Source organism: Musca autumnalis, unplaced genomic scaffold, assembly GCF_047663935.1.
Source record: "Musca autumnalis isolate F117 unplaced genomic scaffold, ASM4766393v1 scaffold_4, whole genome shotgun sequence".
NCBI lineage: Eukaryota > Metazoa > Arthropoda > Insecta > Diptera > Muscidae > Musca > Musca autumnalis.
Window position 1 is genome coordinate 41,510,442 of NW_027411977.1, and position 19,998 is coordinate 41,530,439.

Below are 19,998 nucleotides of genomic sequence, written 5' to 3' on the forward strand. Positions count from 1 at the left end.
TGGATGTGCTCGATTTGTCACATCCGCATTCACCACACTCAACTTTGATAGATTCCGGGAGTGAGTACACCCTAGGGTTTGTTCTGGGCTCATCCATTTGAGGGACTACGACAGAGACTATGTTGCTGCATGCTGCATGAACACAGCCTCCAGTTAGTCGTCATCAGAATACGCGACTCCCCCGCAGCTCCTCCGACAGCAGCCGCACACGAAGCACTTAACAACAGCCATTGTTGTTCCAATCCCTGAAAATACATCCTGTTTGCAATTTAATTGCAATAGACTCCGTGGTAAGATCGAGGAAATAGTGATTTTCATGATTAGGAAGAATACCATGGTCACCGCGGTGCAGGAAACTAGGCTCAACAACAACTGCAAACACATACACACCACCACATGGACGGCTGAAACTAAACTGATTTCGACCACTAACTACCCCCAAATATTAGGGGGTAAGTAGGGGATGGAAGATACCAAGGAACGGTCCTGACCGGCTTTAACATGGCAAAGCCCAGGATTTCTCTTGGTCCCTCTTTCATCTCAAGGGGCACTGACCTCCCCGTGGTGTCCCCTGGGGAAATGCCTTTAACACCCGTTAAAGGTAGTGAGCTAACATGTGCCGCGCGTTCACCCATAAGAACGTTAAAAACTTGGGTTTGGGCGTCGGGTTAGTAACCCGCCCCTAGAAAAAAACAGCCTACTATGAGAAAAACGAAAGAAAAGAAAAACAAACCCCTCTAAAGTTGATGAACTCCGCAAACGTTTTAAGGACCATGATCTGCGAATCTGCACCTGGAATGTTCGCACACTTTCTAGAGAAGGTGCAGTTTACGCAATGGCAAATGTACTTTAAAAGTACAAGGCCGACATTACTGCCATACAGGAAATACGATGGAATGGGAAAGGCGTCACAACGACACCTAAAGGTGGCGCACTGTATTATAGCTGTCATGACACAAGGCATGAGTTTTGTTGGGGATTTGTAGTTGGTCGGAGGTTAAAACATCTTCACCCCAGTGAATGAAAGACTCGCTGCAATTCGATTAAAAGCAAAATTCTTCAACACCAGCTTTATTTGCGCTCATGCTCCCACTGACGACAAGGACGAACAGACCAAAGATATATTTTACGAGCGCTTAGAAGAAACTTATGACCGCTGCCCCGCCCAAGGCATTAAAAGCTTTGTTCCTTTACTATTTTAATGGTAAAAATGGTAAAAGAGAAAACTGCCAAAATTGCTCTCTCAAGAACAGTTTTACCAGAAAAGTAAAGGAAAGAAATTGGTAGATCTGGTAGCAATGTCAAAAAGAAACATAAAAATTCAAATTTCTTCTTTTATTTCACAGTTTTTAATTTTATTTTGTCAGCGTTCGCCTTGTTCTTCTGTTTTTTTTTTTTTTTGTTAAATTTTTTTCGTCATTGTCAAATAATCGTCAAAAATGTCGAAAAAACAGTTCTGCCATTTTTTACCTGAAGAAATTCGTCTGGTAGCCTGTGGGCAAGAGAAAGGTATTTTTGATCCCTCTCCCCTCTTACTCTCTTAAAAATGGCTTCCAGTTTTAACAGTTTTTGAAGTTAAGGAACGCTTGCAGGTTAAAAATGGTAACGTCAGGTAAGTAAAGGAACACAACTAAAATTATACTAGGTGATTTTAATTGGAAAAATTTGGAAAGGAGACTATGTTTGGCCCAACAGTCGGGAAATTCAGTCTCTACAGCGAAACATCTGACAATGGTATGAGGCTGATAGACTTTGCAGCTTCAAAAAAACATGGTAGTTGGCATAAGGGTACCTGGCTGTCGCCAGATCAAAGACCAAGAAATCAAATTGATCGCGTTGTGATAGATGGAAGACATGCATCAAGCGTGTTGGATGCACGATCGTTCCGAGGTGCAAACATAGACTCGGACCACTACCTTGTTGCAGCAAAGGTACGTACCAGATTAAACGTAGCAAACAAAGTGCGAACAGACACAACTCAGAAATTGGACATCGGTAAGCTGGAATCACAACAGATAGCCACAGTATATTCCACTCAACTGGCCCAACTGCTTAATCAAAGCACTCTTCGTCCCGATAATATATCAGGACAATGGCAAAACATTGCCCACTCCATGCAAACAGTCGCAAAATCAGTACTTGGATACCAGAGACTTCCACCAAGGAATCCATGGTATGGCCATGAGTGTCGTGCTGCTACCGAAGAGAAAAATGCTACATATGGGGCTACTCTACACTCAGTAGCAACGCGTAGCGCACGAGAGAGGTATCGGGAGAAAAGGAGAGAGGAGAAACGTCTTTTCCGCAAGGTGTACAGGAGACTGATGGCTTTGGAACTGGCACATCCTCCTGTAGAGAGCAGCAAGGTAATCTGGTAACTCATACAGATAGTGTGCTAAGGATATGGAAAGAACATTTTTCCAAACTCTTGGTATCCAATAGTAGCAAAGCCGACTAAGATACCACAGATCAATCGCAGAAGATGGTATTGAATGTGTACCACCCGGCCAAGATGAGGTAAAGATAGTAATAAACCGGCTGAAGAATAATAAGGCAGCAATAATAAGGCCTAGCAGCCGAGCTGTTTAAAACCTTAGGAGGCGACACGCTGATAAGGTGTATGCATCAGCTAGTTAGCTCCATCTGGCAGGAAGAACGCGTACCCGACGATTGGAACCTGAGCATCCTGTAAGAAAGGAGATAAGTCTTTATGCTCCAACTATAGGGGCATAAGTCTTCTTCCTATCGCCTACAAGATAGTGTCAAGGATATTTTGCGAACGACTAAAGCCCATGATCAACGAAATAATTGGACCATACCAATGCGGTTTTAGACCTGGCAAGTCCACCATTGACCAGGTATTTACCCTGCGGCAAATCCTGGAGAAGACCCAAAAGATGCAGATCGACACCTACCACATTTTTGTCGACAGCCCGCTACGTTCAAAGCCATTCCAAGCCATGTCTGAATTTGGTATCCCCGCAAAGCTCATTCGGCTTTGTAAAATGACTCTAACTGACACAAGATCTTCGGTTAAAATAGGAAAGAACCTCTCCGAAGAGTTTTGTACCGAAAAAGGTTTCAGGCAAGGATACAGCATTTCGTGTGATCTTTTCAACATCCTGCCAGAAAAGGTTATACGAGAGGCAAACGTCAAACGAAGTGGCACAATCTACACCAATAGTCACATGTTACTTGCTTATGCTAAGTTTACATTTACGAAATCCACTCGATTTCATCTGTCAATTCCATAGCTCAAACGTCAAATGAAATCTCATCTGAAATCCATTGGATTTCATTTGACGTTTAACCTATGGATTTGACAGATGAAATCGAGTGGATTTCGTAAATGGGATGTTTGTGGAACAATTATAAACATAGCATTATGCTGATGATATAGACATCATGGGACGATCAGTAAAAGAAGTAACCGATACCTTTATGAAGGTCGAAGGAGTATCTGCTAAAGTGGGTCTGGCGGTAAACGGCGAGATGACCAAGTTGATGGTGTCGTGGCGCAATGCGTCCATTGAGATCGGACCAACTGTTGAAGTTGGTTCCTATAATTTTGAGGTAGTAAAAGACTTCGTATACCTCAGCACAGCCGTAAACACAACAAACGACATCAGTTGTGAAATAAAAAGAAGAATTGTATTGGCCAACAGATGCTACTTTGGCTTAAGTAAGCACTTCAAAAACAAAGCCACAACTCGTCAAACCAAACGCTTTACAAAACACTGATACTACCCGTGCTGATGTATGGTTCCGAAGTCGCAAGCAGATAAGGCAGTGCTTGGCGTGTTTGAGAAAAAAATTCTTCGAAATACCTTATGACCAATCTGCGTTGACGGTGAATTCCGTCGTCGTATGAACCACGAGCTGTATCTGCTATACAACGACATCAATATAGTTAAACGTATCGAGATGCAGCGATTGCATTGCCTAGGCCATATAATAAGAATGAGCGATGATGAACCTGCTAAAAAGGCGTAAAAGTTCGACCCACATGGCGCTGCACGCAGAATTGGCAGGCCAAAGAATAGATGGCGCAACCAAGTGGATGAAGATATGACAAGGCGCGGTATTCCAGAAAGCGAAGCACTAAACAGAGAGAATTGGAAATCTTTTCTTAGTTCGGCCTATGGAACAAATGGGCCTGCTAAGTAAGTAACGTTTTTAAATCGTCCTCTCAAGCCAGAGCTATTTGCGATAAGATCAGAAGTAGGAACAAGGTCGCTGACACAAAGCAACCTTCTTGACCTCTTACAAAGCAACAGGTATGCGCCGCATAGCCAGCGTGGTACACTAATGTTAGCGCTTCACAATGAAAAAATATTCAAATCTGCCAAAATGCCGTCCTGTGGACTGCAAAAGGGTGCCTCTTCATGAAACCAGTGGACCATCTTCATGAGCAGAAAAAGGGTTAAGCGATGCATCAGCACATCAAGATGTTGTCGATGCAGTACCGATTTGGATGTTATCGCATCCCTGTTACGAGTTAATGGACAGGCTTCCCCTACCTAGCCACGTCAAGCGACATTTTCATGATCTAGAGAGACAGAAGTCCAAAGATATAAACTAGAACCTCTAGACCAACGAGCTTATCAGGCAGGCTTGTATAGCATTCACACTGATGTAGTCGCACAGCTTGTACAGAGATACAGTGTGAATGCCGTACTTGGGGACCACGCCCCACATTCATTGCAGCAGAAGAATATCAGCTACCAAGGCGAACACGAGTGGTTTTAATCCAGTTAAGATTCGGCCGATGCAGCCGCCTCAATTCGTATTGAGGCCGAATTGATGTCACCATGCCCAACACATGCCTGACATGTTGATTGGGACCACACGACGCGCTTCATTTGTTTAGCTGCCCAACTAACCCCACTCACCTGTCTCCTACTTTTTATGGGCGCAACCAGTCCATGTTGCAGAATTTTTGAGTCTGGATACAGAGGAACCGGAACTTGAAAACATACTGAGGAAGGATCGCACTAGAAGTGGAAATGGGAGATAAGCTTTCCTATTGTACCAGTCTGTTCAATACAGTCATTAAACCTGCCTCTAATGACCCGTACATTGAACGTATGGGGCTTACAGTCAGGTGTGGAACTGCCGAGGTAGAGTTGCATAACGTGTACATACCGCCGATAAATAGCTGTACTCCAGGTTATAGGCTCAACATTAGCTCCCCGTTGGAAGGTCATAACCGTCTGGTTTTAGGGGACTTTTATGCTCATCATGAATTGTGGCATTCGGTGCTCGGCAGAGGCCAGAGGGGTATAGTGCTGGTTGAGCAGATTTTCAGCTCTACGTTTTGCACGGAAAATGATGACGCCACTTCCACAATTAGCGGAGAATATCACAGTTCGCCAGATATAATCATCGGGTCACCTGGTCTGATAAATTTCAGTCCCGTCGTTTCTCTTGGGACCAACTCCCCTTAATTGTCTTTATCTGCAGACCGCTCGATTTCGTCCATTCGGAACGCCGCACTTTCATCAAATATGGGAAAGCTAATTGGCCTAACTTCAGAGAGTTCACTAGTCACCGCTTCAGTGATCTTTTCGGCTCTTATGATGCTCGAGTAGCAGAGAAGACGTTCATCACTCATCGTCACTGCTGCACCCGCTTGCCACATATCTGTTGTTTTAATCGAAAGATTGTCGAACAACCCTGTACTGAGAGAGTGAAGAGAAGAGTACTACGTCGCATTAGATCTCTTCCTGCCGAGGAGGAACCACTACATGCATGATGTTTTGAATGTCATCAGGAGCGCTAAATGATAGAATTTCCATGGTAATGCTAAAACAACTGTATTAAAGTTGGGTTATTGAACGACCTAGTTCGATGTTCTAGTTCAAAAACGTATGAGTAACGTCATAAAAACTAACATGTGATATTACTTATACGTAGTTCGTTCATACAAACGACCGGTGTCCATTGAACTAGATAGTGAACCTAGTTCAATATAGTTCAATTTGCACCTCTCTAAACCGAATGAGCCGGGAGTCCAGTAGCTCAGCAAAGATCTCAACCTGCCGCTAGCCACCCAAAACATTCCCGAAGTCTGGAAAATGGACAGGGGTCCCGCTACTGAAGCCAGGCAAAGATGCCGCCAATGGTGAATCGTATAGACCGGCTTGGCTTTTGTCGCCCGTAGAAAGGATTCTTGAGACTGCGCTCCTCCCCAGCGTCAAAAAGAGCTTTCCCTTTGACGATCATCAGCATGGGTTCCTTAAGCACACAGCACGACACAGCGCTGCGTTCCACCTCCACACATATTAGTGGAGGAGGACTCAACCAGAGCAAGCGGTGTGAAGGAACAGTCATGGTGGTTCTTGGCCTTCGAAAGCCTTTCATACCCTTAACCATGCCAAGCTGTTCGAGAATAAAGAGAAGTCTTTCCTCCAGCCATGTTTGAAACGTGAAACAGTTCAGAAATATGAATCTCAGACCCGTAGGATGAAAAAGGTAGCTCCCCTTCAGACAGCATAGAGAGGATAAAGAGAAGTCTTCCCTCCGGCCATGTTTGAAACGTGTAACAATTCAGAAATAAGAATCTCAGGTCCGAAGGATGAAAAAGTTAGCTCACCAAGGCGGGGAAATTCCACATCCTTCAGACAACATAGAGATCGGAATGACTGCGGGTGATTGTACGAAGTTGGTATAGATTCCTATCGTTGATGACATATGTGGTTAAATATCTAGATATCTGACTTAGAGCACTTTTTACATCTGAGGAAAATGTAAATATCCACCGCTAAATCCACTACCACATTGTTTACCACCGGACGGCATCGGAATTTGGAACTCAGTCTCCCCCCTATACAAATTGTTCAATGGTGTCCAAATTTCGACCACTAAATACCCCAAAATATAGGGTGTAACGTTCGATAGCATGTTAAAGTCGCCCGCGCAAGCCACAGCTATTCGCGACAAGATCAAAGCTAGGAACAAGGTTCTTAATTCGCTGGCCTGCAGCGTTTGGGGTACTGATAAAGAAACTTTGTTGACCTCTTACAATGCAGTAGGCCGGTCTGTGGTAAGCTATGCGGCGCCAGCGTGGTATGCAAATTTTAGCACTACGCAGTGGAAGAAGATTCAAACCTGCCAGAATACCGCCCTGAGCACTGCAACATAGTGCCTCTTGACACCAGTGCACCATCTTCATCAGCAGTCGAAGGTTTTACCGGTGTACCAACACAACAAGATGTTGTCGATACAGTACCTGCTTGGGTATTATCGCAGTGAGCATCCCGGTCACGATTTAATGGACAGGCTTCCACCACCCAGGCACGTCAGGAGAGCAATATGTCTGTCTGTGCATCTGACATTTCCATTGGAAAGTTGAAGATTTTTAGCATAAGTGTACGGACGCCACCGTGGTGCAATGATATGCACGCCCGCCTTGCACGCAGAAGGTCGGTGGGTCGATTCCCCGGCCAGGCAACATCAAACATTTTTCGACGGTGGCAAAGTACCCCTCAGTAATGTTGGCGACATTTCCTGAGTATTTCAGCCTTGAAAAACTTCTCCACAAGTGGTGTCTTAAGACACGCCGTTCGGACTCGGCGATAAGCAGTAGGTCCCATATCATTGAGCTAAATATGAATCGGGGTGCACTCATTGATATGAGAGAAGTCTCCCTTGTCCCGTATGGGATGTTGTGGAACAATGTTTTTTTTTTGATTTTTTTTTGTACGGACGACCAAGTATTGCTTATACCTACGAGCCCGAAGACGCAATCGTGGGCACGTGGGTGCCAAATCTAATGAAAGTTGTTTGTGGAAAAATGGAAGCAAATGGCCGCCTGTTTCTTGGTAAAACTGGTCGTGTGACAACAATTTCGCTTGAGCAAAGTAGAACGGTCAATTCTGAGTGGTACATCACAATTTCTTTGCCTGAAGTCTTCAGTGAAATTCGAAAAACGAACCCCGACAATTTGAGTTCTCATACATCGGCTCAATCGGTCCAAAAAGCTGTTGGTCATCCACCGTACAGCCTCGACTTAGCCCCAATGACTTCTTTTTATTCCCGCACGTCAAGAAAAAATACGTGGTTAACGATTTTCGACTTCGAAGATGCTGTTGAAGCGTTGAAACCCATGATTTTAAGTTATCTCAATCGGAGTGGAAAAAGTGCTTCGCCACTTGGTTTGAGCGCAAGCAAAAGTGTATAAATCATGCTGAAGAATACTTTGAAAAACAATAAAACCGTTGTTGATGATAAATATTCCAGTTTTCATTATTAGGCCAAAAACTTTTATAGTAACCATCGTATTTGTCTGAGGATCTATTCTAATTCTATGCCGATTTAACTATGTCTGTTGAAACCACATATAAGCCGCAACTTCTAAGATCAATAATTGAAATTTTATGTAGTCATTTATGGTAGTGCTAAAATGTTTGATATTGAAAATAGTGGTCCACATTTTGGTACAGACTCCATATAACGGTACCACCCGAAACACGTGAAGTTTTCTAACAATAATTATCATGTTAATTCCGAGAATAGCTCAAAATGCATTTTAAACTTTAACAGTACCCCTAAAGTTTCCTACAAAATCCATTTCAAATTGCATAATCTGGACTTGTTTCTGGCATACTCAACATAGCACATTTAGTATGTGATAATATTTGTATGTGTTTTCTGTGTGTGTGATAAAATTGTCAAGAGTGTTTACATAGTTTTTGAAATTATTCTCAGATTTTTTTTACAATAACTTCAAGGTGACACTATGCAAGCGCAACGACGGACAGACATTCACATCACACACCTGGTTGCCTGTCATGCATAGTTGTGAAAGAGTAAAGTTTTCATATTTCTCGGGAAATATTTAAGGAAGCAGTAGTTATCAACTTTTAAAGCATAGCATTAAATGTTGAATAGAAACTATTTTCTAGCTAATTACAGATAAATTCAAACGCGTATAGAGTTTAGTTATTACACACGATTATGTATTAATTGCCTAACATTAAATGGGTAAACGATATAGGAACGTTTTCCGTCATTTTGTACATAAAATAGACTAAGCTACACCTTCATTACGGATGTCATTACGGATGTCATATAATATGATAATTTGACACATCTTTTTCTATGCCAAATTCCGTTACACATTCTAAATTTCATTGAAATAGGACATATATAGCGTGTTTGGTGCATCAAATACATGAAATCGGCCCAAAATTTATATGGGAGCTATATCCCAATCTGAACCGATTTCTATATTATTTGGCCCATGTATTTCTGGACTAAAATGTCAATAATTTCTCTTAGAAGTTGCGACTTATATATGGTTTCAAGTTCTAAATCTAAAATCGGCTTAGAAATACAAAAAAATACAACTATGTTTTCTTAAAAAAAATACCATTTAAAAAAAATGTATGTAAATGTAAAAATGTAAATGTAATTTATGGACTCGAAAACCGCTGAACCGATCTTTCTGAAAATTGGAGGGTATATTGCAATATCGCCTGAAAGTAAAATAGGTTATATGAGTTTTTGAAATTCCGCGTCGAACTGGAGATATAGCCTCAGGATCGGAGGTACCTCCAAAAATAGTGGATTTTGTATGCTGATATGGATATAGCTCCCATATATATTTTCGGCAGATGACTTACTTACTTAGCTGGCCCATTACAGAACATTTGTTCCATAGATCGAACTAAGAAAAGATCTCCAATTCTCTCTGTGTAGTGCTTCGCTTTCTGGAATACCGCGCCTGTCATCTTTTCATTCACTTGTTTGCGCCATCCATTCTCTCTCTCGCTCATTCTTATGATATGGCCTAGCCAACACAATCGCTGCATCTCGATACGTTTATCTATACTGATATCGTTGTATAGCTGATGTAGCTCGTGGTTCATGCGACGTCGATATTCACCGTTAACGCAGATTGATCCGTAGAAGAATTTTTCTCTCAAACACGCCAAGCACTGCGTTATCTGCTTGCGCAAGTACCCAGGCTTCTGAACCATACATCAGCACGGGTAGTACAGTGTTTTGTAAAACGTTATTTTTGTTTGACGAGTTGCGGCTTTGTTTTTGAAGTGCTTTCTTAAGCCAAAGTAGCATCTGTTGGCCAATATAATTCTTCTTTTTATTTCACAACTGATGTCGTTTGTTGTGTTTACGGCGGTGCCGAGGTATACGAAGTCTTTTACTACCTCAAAATTATAGGAACCAACTTGAACAGTTGGTCCGAGCTCAATGGACGCATTCGGCGTCGACACCATCAACTTGGTCTTCTCGCCGTTTACCGCCGAACCCACTTTAGCAGATTCTCCTTCGACCATCATAAAGGTATCGGTTACTTCTTTTACTGATCGTCCCATGATGTCTATATCATCAGCATAAGCAAGTAACATGTGGCTATTGGTGTAGATTGTGCCACTTCTTTTGACGTTTTCCTCTCGTATAACCTTTTCTAGCAGGATCTTGAGAAGATCACACGAAAGGCTGTCTCCTTGCCTGAAACCTCTTTTGGTACAAAACTCTTCGGAGAGGCTCTTTCCTATTTTAACTAAAGATCTTGTGTCAGTTAGAGTCATTTTACAAAGCCGAATGAGCTTTGCGGGGATACCAAATTCAGACATGGCTTGGAATACCTTTGAACGTAGCGGGCTGTCGTAGGCTGCTTTATAATCGACAAAAAAGTGGTAGGTGTCGATCCGCATCTCATAGGTCTTCTTCAGGATTTGCCGCAGGGTAACTATCTGGTCGATGGTGGACTTGCCAGGTCTAAAGCCACATTGGTAAGGTCCAATTTTTTCGTTGGCCATGGACTTTAGTCGTTCGCACAATATCCCTGACAATATCTTGTAGGCGATAGGGAGAAGACGTATGCCCCTATAGTTGGAGAGTCTTATCTCCTTTCTTATGGAAGGGACACAGGATGCTCAGGTTCCAATCGTCGAGTACGCGTTCTTCCTGTCATATGGAGCTAACTAGCTGATACATACACCTTATCAGCGTGTCGTGGTAGGCCATCAGCTCCTGCTGCCTTATTATTCTTCAGCCGGTTTATTGCTGTCTTTACCTCATCTGGGTCGGGTGGTTATATTCAACACCATCTTCTGGGATTGGATCTGTGGTATCTTCGTCGACATCGCTACTATTGGATACCAAGAGTTTAAAAAAAGGCTTTTTCCATATCCTTAGCACACTAGCTGTATCAGTTACCAGATTACCTTGCTGGTATCTGCAGGAGGATGTGCCAGTTCCAAAGCCATCAGTTTGATGTTGCACTCTTTGGTAGAATCTTCGCACTTCATTTTGTCTCCTGTACATCTAGATTTGTTCACACTCCCGCTTTTCCATCTCTCTTTTTCCTGCGGAAAAGACGTTTCTCCTCTCTCCTTTTCTCTCGATACCTCTCGTGCACTACGTTTTGCTACTGATTGTAAAGTAGCCCTATATGCCGGATTTTTTTCTCTTCGGTAGCAGCACGACACTCCTGGTCATACCATGGATTCCTTGGTGGAGGTCTCTGGTATGCAAGTACTGCCCAGCAAAATAAATTCGAAGTAGTGCAATGTGGACTAGTTCTGTCTCGGCATGTTTTGATGCAGTTTAACCGGAGTCGTGAAAAAGGCACTCCAGTCCTCACATTTTAACCGCATTTGGATGCAATCCAAAGAATCACATCCACTTGTCACATTTTAACAACATCCGGATGCAGTTCAGCGGAGTCGTGAAAAAGGCACTCCAATTCCTCATAATTTAACAGCATCCGGATGCAGTCCAAACGGAGTCGTGAAAAAGGCACTCCGTTCGCTACATATTATTAACAGTTGTTACAGATCCCTACATGTACATAAATCAGTTTGTACATCTCTACAGGCAGCGGTATACATTTTCCAATAAGAGATAAGCGTGTTAACATTTTCAAACATTTGTTAATACAAAGTAAATAATATTTCTTTGAAAATTTTGCCTTTTTAGGAGAAGATCATTTTTTTAGTATTAATTTTTTGGTTTCGAATCGTCGGATTTCCTTTTTCACTTGCATTATAGATAATAAAGCTCGATTAATAAATTAAAAAATAAATAATATTTCATTTGTGAACATTTTCCGGTAACTCAAGAGAAGAAAATTTCCGAATGGAGTGCTGTTGGAGTACATGTCGAAATCTTAACTGGTGATGGGAAGACAACCCATTTAGCAAATGAAGCAAAAACATTTCAGCTTGGAACAAATGGAGAGCGGAGGAAATACGCATGTTTGCGATTGAATTCAATGGAGGATTTTGTTTTACACAAATAATGCATTTTATTTGTTCTGGCATATTTTGTAATGGCTTGCAAAATTTCCGCAGAATGCCTGTATCAAAACACATGCTTTGGACTGCCTCCTATTCTACCCCAAAGGGTTAGTTAAAATGCAATGCCAAAGGGTCAGTTAAAATGCAGTGCCAGAGGGTCAGTTAAAATGCAGTGCCAAAGGGTCAGTTAAAATGCAGTGCAATGGAGTGCCTCTTTCCGTAGTCACGCTCTTGTAAAAATCATGAGTGAAAATGCATAATTTGATGCACTTCCAGATCACTTGTACATATCATTTAACTGCCTCTTTGGAGGCAAACTTTTTGCTGGGTGATTTTCCGGCTGTTTGCATGGAGTGGGCAATGTTTTGCCATTGTCTTGATATGTTATCGGGACGAGGAGTGATTTGATTAAGCAGTTGGGCCAGTTGAGTGGAATATGCTGTGGCTATCTGTTGTGATTGCAGCTTACCGATGTCCAACTTCCGTGTTGTGTCTGTTCGCACTTTGTTTGCTACGTTTAATCTGGTACGTACATTTTCTGCAACAAGATAGTGGTCCGAGTCTATGTTTGCACCTCGGGACGATCGTACATCCAACACGTTTGATGCATGGCTTCCATCTATCACAACGTGATCAATTTGATTTCTTGTTCTTTGATGTGGCGAAAGCCAGATGCCCTTATGAATATCGAGATGCTCAAATCTGGTACTGCTAACTACCATGTTTCTTGCAGCTGCAAAGTCTATCAGCCTCATACCATTGTCAGATGTTTCACTGTGGAGACTGAATTTCCCGGCTGTTGGGCCAAAGATATACTCCTTTCCAATTTTGGCATTAAAATCGCCTAGTATAATTTTAATGTCATTGACAGGGCAACATTCATAAGTTTCTTCTAAGCGCTCGTAAAATATATCTTTGGTCTGTTCGTCCTTGTCTTCAGTGGGAGCATTATGCAAATAAAGCTGATGTTGAAGGATTTTGCTTTTAATCGAATTGCAGCGAGTCTTTCATTCACTGGGGTGAAGCTGGAGACCAGATGTTTTAAGCTCCGACAAACTACAAATCCGCAAACAAACTCATGTTTTGTGACATGGCAGCTATAATACAGTGCGTCACCTTTAGGTGTTGTTGTGACGCCTTTCCCGTTCAGAAATAAGTATGCCAAACTATATTGAAATCGGTTCAGATTTGGATATAGCTCCCATACATATTTTCGACCGATTTCATGTAATTTATGCACCAAACAGGCTTTGTATGTCCAGTTTCAATAAAATTTGGAATTTGTGGCGGAATTTAATCTAGAAATAACACTGCGTGTAATTTTTTGAGTCATTCTGACAAGTATAAAAATCTAATATTTTCGAAAGACTTTGGCTATTTTTGCATTTAAGAACCGATCGTAGACATTTCGTATATTCCAGAAAGTTATTTGCTGATATCTTTGCTACATTATTGTGGTTGATTGCTTTCTTGAATTTTGAACGGTTTAGTATCTATGTAGCGGAAACTAAAAGAAGACGATAAAATTCGCATTTGTTTAGCTATTTTGGCCATTAAGAGCCATTTCTAAAGAGCTCGTATGTTCTAAAAAGTTGTTTATTGAGATCTGAGGAACATTTTAGTCTTTGGTTGTTTGCTTCAATTTTGATCGGTTTGATATCTGCAGACTAAAATCCGAGAAAAAAAAAATATAATGAAAATTTGACCATGACGATTTTGACCTTGAAGATGAGGTCAAATGGATTTTATGTCTTCACATTTATTATTCTTTAGGAAAAGAGCTACAACCTTGCCTCCACGAGTTTAGAAAAGCGGTTTAGAAAATATGTGCCTGACAAAATGTTCCCTTTTCACATCAAAGCCTCAGGTCTTTGGGGCCCATAACCGCGAAAGTTGAAGTGATAGGGAAAAACGCCGGGACACGTATCTTCTTATTTTTGGTCTTCTATCACGCTGCGGTGGCAAAATATGGTTAATAATTTTCGTGTCGCATATTCGCGATTCATGCATTTCATGCACCATACACAGCACTGAACAGGTAGAGAATGCGTTCTTATCTCCTTTATTTGTTCATTAAAGTTTTAAAAATTGTAGCGTAAAGATGAAACATATTCATTTGTTTTGTATGTGACACAGTTAAAGTTAAAGAATTTTAAATTTCAACGTATTTTTTATGCGTTGGCCGGATTGAACATGCATCCTCGGCATGAATATTATTCAACAAGAAATAAATTGTTTGAAATCATTATCTAGCGCTAAACATTGAATTACATTAATCGTATCGAAAAAAATCAATGTGTTTAGAAAGCATTTATTTACAATTAATTTTGTTTACGTTACATGACAGAGTCTCTTGAAAACTAAATACAAAACGTATTATATTACACCATATATAAGGAGAAGGTGTGCAATAGACAACCAAAATATTGATTTTTGTTACATACATACATAAAAATATTTCAATTGATGTGTGAAATATATACACAATTTCAATTTTCTTAGGTCTGAGAATGTTTGACCTTCATATCTCGATATGTTTTTTGTTTAAGACTTTATTTTAGTGTTGTTACAACTTCTTCCTCTGTTATAATAATTTGCCGTTTTTTGTCTACTTTCTCTTTGTTTCCTTTCAACAGCAGCAACAAAACCTTGAAGATGAAGGCCACTATCTTCCCACATTGTCAAGTGAAAATGAGCAACAACTGCAGGCTAACAATAAGGCAATACCACAGCAGCAGCAACAACAACAGCAGCTCTCCTCACGTGATAACACCATGGATTTGCATGAAGGCAAAACAGAGCAACAAATGGTCAAATCTGAAATCAAGGATATTCATGGTTCAGAGAAAAAACAAGAAATAAAAGTCAACATGTCTGATGATGTGAATCAGACCAAAAACAACTCTATCAGCAACAATACCAGCACCACCAGTTTTACTCCCACCTCATCCCCAGCCAATGTGGAACCTTTAGCAGACAATGTCAACAGTACTACGGCTAAAACGCCTCTACAAGTGACCACACTAAGGGTTGAGTCAAACATTACAAAACTCAAGGTTAACAAACAGCAGCAACACTCACATTATGGCGGAAAACAACAGGAAACAGAAACAATGGATAAGAGCAAGGATAAAGAGGAGCAACGCCACAAAGATAAACAACACCACCAGCAGCCAGGAGCCAGTAAAAATTACAAACTCTCTGCTGAGGGTCAATCGCAGCAACATGACCAGCAACGTGGTGAAGAGAGAAGAGAACATCGTCGCAACAGCACTAGCCGCGCAATGGAAGAGGAAATGAACAAAATGCACAGTAGCTCGACTGGTCAAAAATCCTCCAGCAAAAAACATTATCGCCAACAAAGGCGCTCACCAACAACCCACCACACCAGCTTACAACAGCAACATAAAACCCCCTCGCCAATGGCTGCCCCACTCTCAAATTTGAGCTGTGATACATGTTGCCAGCTTGAATGGGAACAACAACAGCAGCAGCAACAACAACACTCCAACAAAGACTACTTGCAGCCGCATTCGGCGGCATTGACATCGACGTCAACAGCGACTCCACAGACACTCAAGCCGCCCACTCTACACATTGGCCTGGCTGGCCAGCCGCCAACACGTGCTGGCAAACGTAAATCGAGTACAAGTGGTAGTAGTAACAGTAAAGAAAGAGCGACCAAAACAAAACCCGAAATAAAAACAAAAATTATTTATACCAACGAAACGGTAACGGAGAGCAATAACATGACTACCACAACAATAACAACCACAACGACCAGAGAAACTGGCTTTGGCAAGACGACAACAACAAAGAAAGCTGCCATTACAACCACCAAGAAGGAGATGACTTGCTCAGATGAAATGAAATCCACACAAAATCAGCTGTTGGTGGCCCCAACTGGCGGGGGTGGTGGTGCTGGTGGTAAAGGTGAGTCCACAAATCGTGATAAACAACACAACAAAGAGGAAAAAAGAAAACTCAAAGAAAGTAAATTTCGAGAAGAACTAACAAAGGCTTTGGAAAATGTCCAATTCGAAGGCAAAGACGACTTGGAGTGCAAAGAAGATACTAACAAAGATTTACAAGAACCGGTTGATATTTTGCAAGAAATTAAAGAAATTTCCCAAGCCATAACGGCATTGCAACATGAGGCTGAGGCCTCAGACGGAAATAAAGAATCTAAACATGTAATGGAAGAGAGTCTGCAACATGTTGCTGATACAAATGTGGATTGTATTGATGCTGCTGATGCTGGACCAAAAGAGAAACATGATGATGAAGTTGATGCTGCTGCTGCATCGCAGCCAGTTACTGAAACTTTAAGTAAACAAACCATTGATAACAGTGAAGCTGAGAAGCCAGCTGAGGATGATGCTGAGCCAGATACAGAGGCTTCAACAACAACATCAACCTTAATGCCAACCAATGTAAACACCACAGAAGGAGATACAAATGTTGCTACTTCTGTTGATGCTGCCTCTGCTGCTGACGAATTGGTGGCGGCAATGCCAACAACAACGTCTACGTCCACGACAACGACAACCACTGCCATGGCCAACACTACCAACATCAGTTGTAATTCGGAGTTTGCAGGTGTCACAACACCAGTCTCGCAACAAAACAGGTACGCGCGTTAATTTTTTTAATGTGAAAACTTTAAATATTCTTTTTTTTTCATTTTGTTCATTTAAATGTTATTTTGTTTTGTGCCTTTTTTGTTTGAATGTGAAAAATATTGTAGTGGTCAAAGCCAGCGTAACAATGTTATGGCTAAATAAGAATATTACTCAACATGAGAATGGTTTTTTGCAATGGTCATGTGGAATTGGTGATACACACTTGTTGTGAAAAATATATGATATGCAAATAATAAAAAAAATATTGGAAATATGCCAATGTTATATATGATTCTAGTAATGATTTTAAAATTTAAATACATATTAAATTGATATTGAATTCCCAAATATAAGTGAATATGCAAAATATTTTCTATCTATAACAAAATAACGCTGGAAATTAGAATATGTATATAACAGTGTGGATCTGGATATATATTATATATATATATGACAAAGATTAAATGTGAAATGAAGTGTGCAAATCAAACAAAAAATATAACAAAAATAATGGAAGAAAAAATATAACATAAAAAATAAAAATTAAATAATGAAAATATAACAGCAACAAATTTAAAAAATAAATCTTCACAAAAAGTTATAATTTATAAAAAATATTTTGTGAATATAAAAGGAATGCTAAAAATGGCAATATACAGACAACGAAAGTAATAAAAAATTAAAAATATAAGAAAAACGAAAAAATAATGGATAAAGATAACAGCAAATTTTTAAAAATCAAACGTTTACAAAATTTTCTAATTGGAAAACAAATTTCATGAGTATAATTGGAATGCTAAAAGTGATAATTACAACAAACAGATGCGTTGTTTGAATCATTGTGTCAAAAAACTCTATCAAAATATAAAATAACCTTTAAACGTAATTTGCATGAAAATGCGTATTGAAATAATAATATGACAGTGAAAGAGCTATTAGTGCAACAAATAACTACTGATAATTAAATACCCACTGTAAAAATTAATGACTGACATTAGTGTAACTAAAATTTATTTACTTGATCAGCCGAGACAGAGTTAGTTATGTCCTATTGTCAGACCGGTCAGGTGGAAACGACAACTTTGGATATGGTCCACAATTTGTACAAAATTACCCTACCTACATCACTTTTTTAGGATATGAAATTTACACGCAATTCACACAATGCCAATCTGCGTGTTTGTGGTTATCACTGTGAGATAGGGCGCTAAAATTATAAAAAGCACAGTGATGTCAACAAATCAAAATGAAGAAGAAACAAATAAAAAAAGTTGGCTTTGCCGACACAGATATACCTCAGCCTATGACATAAGGAAATGAATCGAACTTAGTATAGGTTGTGTTTCTATAGTATTTCTGTTTAATGATCACTGCGAGAAATATCCGAGTATAAAATGTATCCGCGAACATGGCCGAACCTGTTCTTATGACTAAACGAATTTGACTTTACACAGTGTGTCCAAAATAAGCTTTTTGTGTCAAAAATCGGTATCTTCTAAACAGATGAAGATAGAGCTGTGCAATTTGGAAGAGGTGTTTATGAAATGTAAACCTTATATTTTACGAAGTTACAAAAAATTCATATTAGGCCGGGGCGATTTGAAAACCTTAATGGGCCCTTCGCGTTTCTGATTCCTGGGATTGAACTAAACAAAAAAAGTCCACGGTGAAAATAGAGCCTCCCGATTTTGACTTTAAGTTTTTTATCCACGTTTTTTGACATTTTGGCATACAACGGCCAAACCATTGAGATTTTCGATCCAACAAAAAGGCAAAAATTTTACACCGCAAGAGCATTGGAATGCTCCTTCAGACGGTTTTGGCCTTGAGAAGGTGCAAACTTTTCGGAAAATGTCGACAAATGGCACTGTGCTACAAAAGAAAAATATTCTGATGCAAAATTATATCGTGTTGGGATCCATAGAGAACGAGAATACCTTTAGTTCCATTGGGTCAGTTCGTTTTATTTTTTTATAACGGTAAAAGCAGTGAAAATCTGTGTTTCTTACATTTTCAAATTTAAATGGGCATATCTTCTTTTTTTCACAACGGATTTCTATTGATCCTTCTTCCTGTCTAACTGAATTTCTCACAATATTCAAAAAATATTGAACAAAACAAAAAATACAAATCGCCCCAGCCTAATGCATATACTTATAATTATATTGGGTATATAAAAGCGTGGATCTATATTGAAACATTTTTGGAGGCATGCTCCTTACTCACTAAGATCCCAAGATGTCAATTTTCAGTCAATTCCGTTCAAAAATATGGCCAGGAACCTTAAAACCTTTTAAAGGAAGGTACGGATATATGGGGTCTATTTCAAGATATTGCTTGACTAATTTTAGTAATGATATTTTTTACTCGGAGGAAACGTTATATTTAAAACTTTAGCTAAATCGGTTGGTTATTGTATGTAAAAATCCTCAAAATACATAAAATCTGGCACGGTGTTCTTGAACCAACTTTAAATGAAAGGAGCTTACACCTGGGAAGTTTTTGCGGATTCTAAAACTACAATGTTCATAGATGAAAAAACAAGAAAAAAACAAAAAAATCGCCGAGCGCTTTTAAATAAATCGCCGTCTAAGTTCACACTTTTAGGGTTTTTTAGGTTTTCATGATTTTTCTTGGAAAACGCAAGTCCTCTCGAAATGGGATTTTGGGAAAATATTGTAGCAGTGAAAATTCTCTACAAGATAGGTCTTTATGATATTTTCGTAGGTTTTACCATTTTTGAGACATAGAAGTTCAAATTGGGACAAGGTACTGACTGTATGGCCTCCTAATAAAACTAACTAACTTTAAATAAAAATCACTTTCACCTGAGAAGTTTTTGCGGATTCTGCAACAGCAAAGTTCATAGGTCAGAAAAATCCAAAAACAATCGCGGGTAAAGTTCACATTTTTATGCTCATTTTAGGTTTTCGCGATTTTGCTTGGAAACCGCCAGTCATATCGAAATGGAGCCAAAGAAAATGTTGTAGCTGTAAAAATTCTTAAGAGGATTGACCTTTATGATTTGTTCCCACGTTGTACCACTTTGAGATAAAGAAGCTCAGGTTACATTTTTAGGTTTTTTTTGTTAGGGTTTTTGCGATTTT

The 19,998-nt window shown here is 40.0% G+C and overlaps 1 protein-coding gene across 1 annotated transcript in view; it reads left to right on the top strand.

The window, feature by feature from the left end:
* RhoGEF3 (Rho guanine nucleotide exchange factor 3) overlaps positions 1-19,998 on the top strand; it is a 1,152,743-nt gene that overhangs the window by 223,748 nt on the left and 908,997 nt on the right. Inside the window, exon 6 of the mRNA XM_073985772.1 lies at positions 14,906-16,899. Within this exon, the coding sequence (XP_073841873.1) occupies positions 14,906-16,899 (1,994 nt within the window). The remainder of the gene's footprint in view (positions 1-14,905; positions 16,900-19,998) is intronic.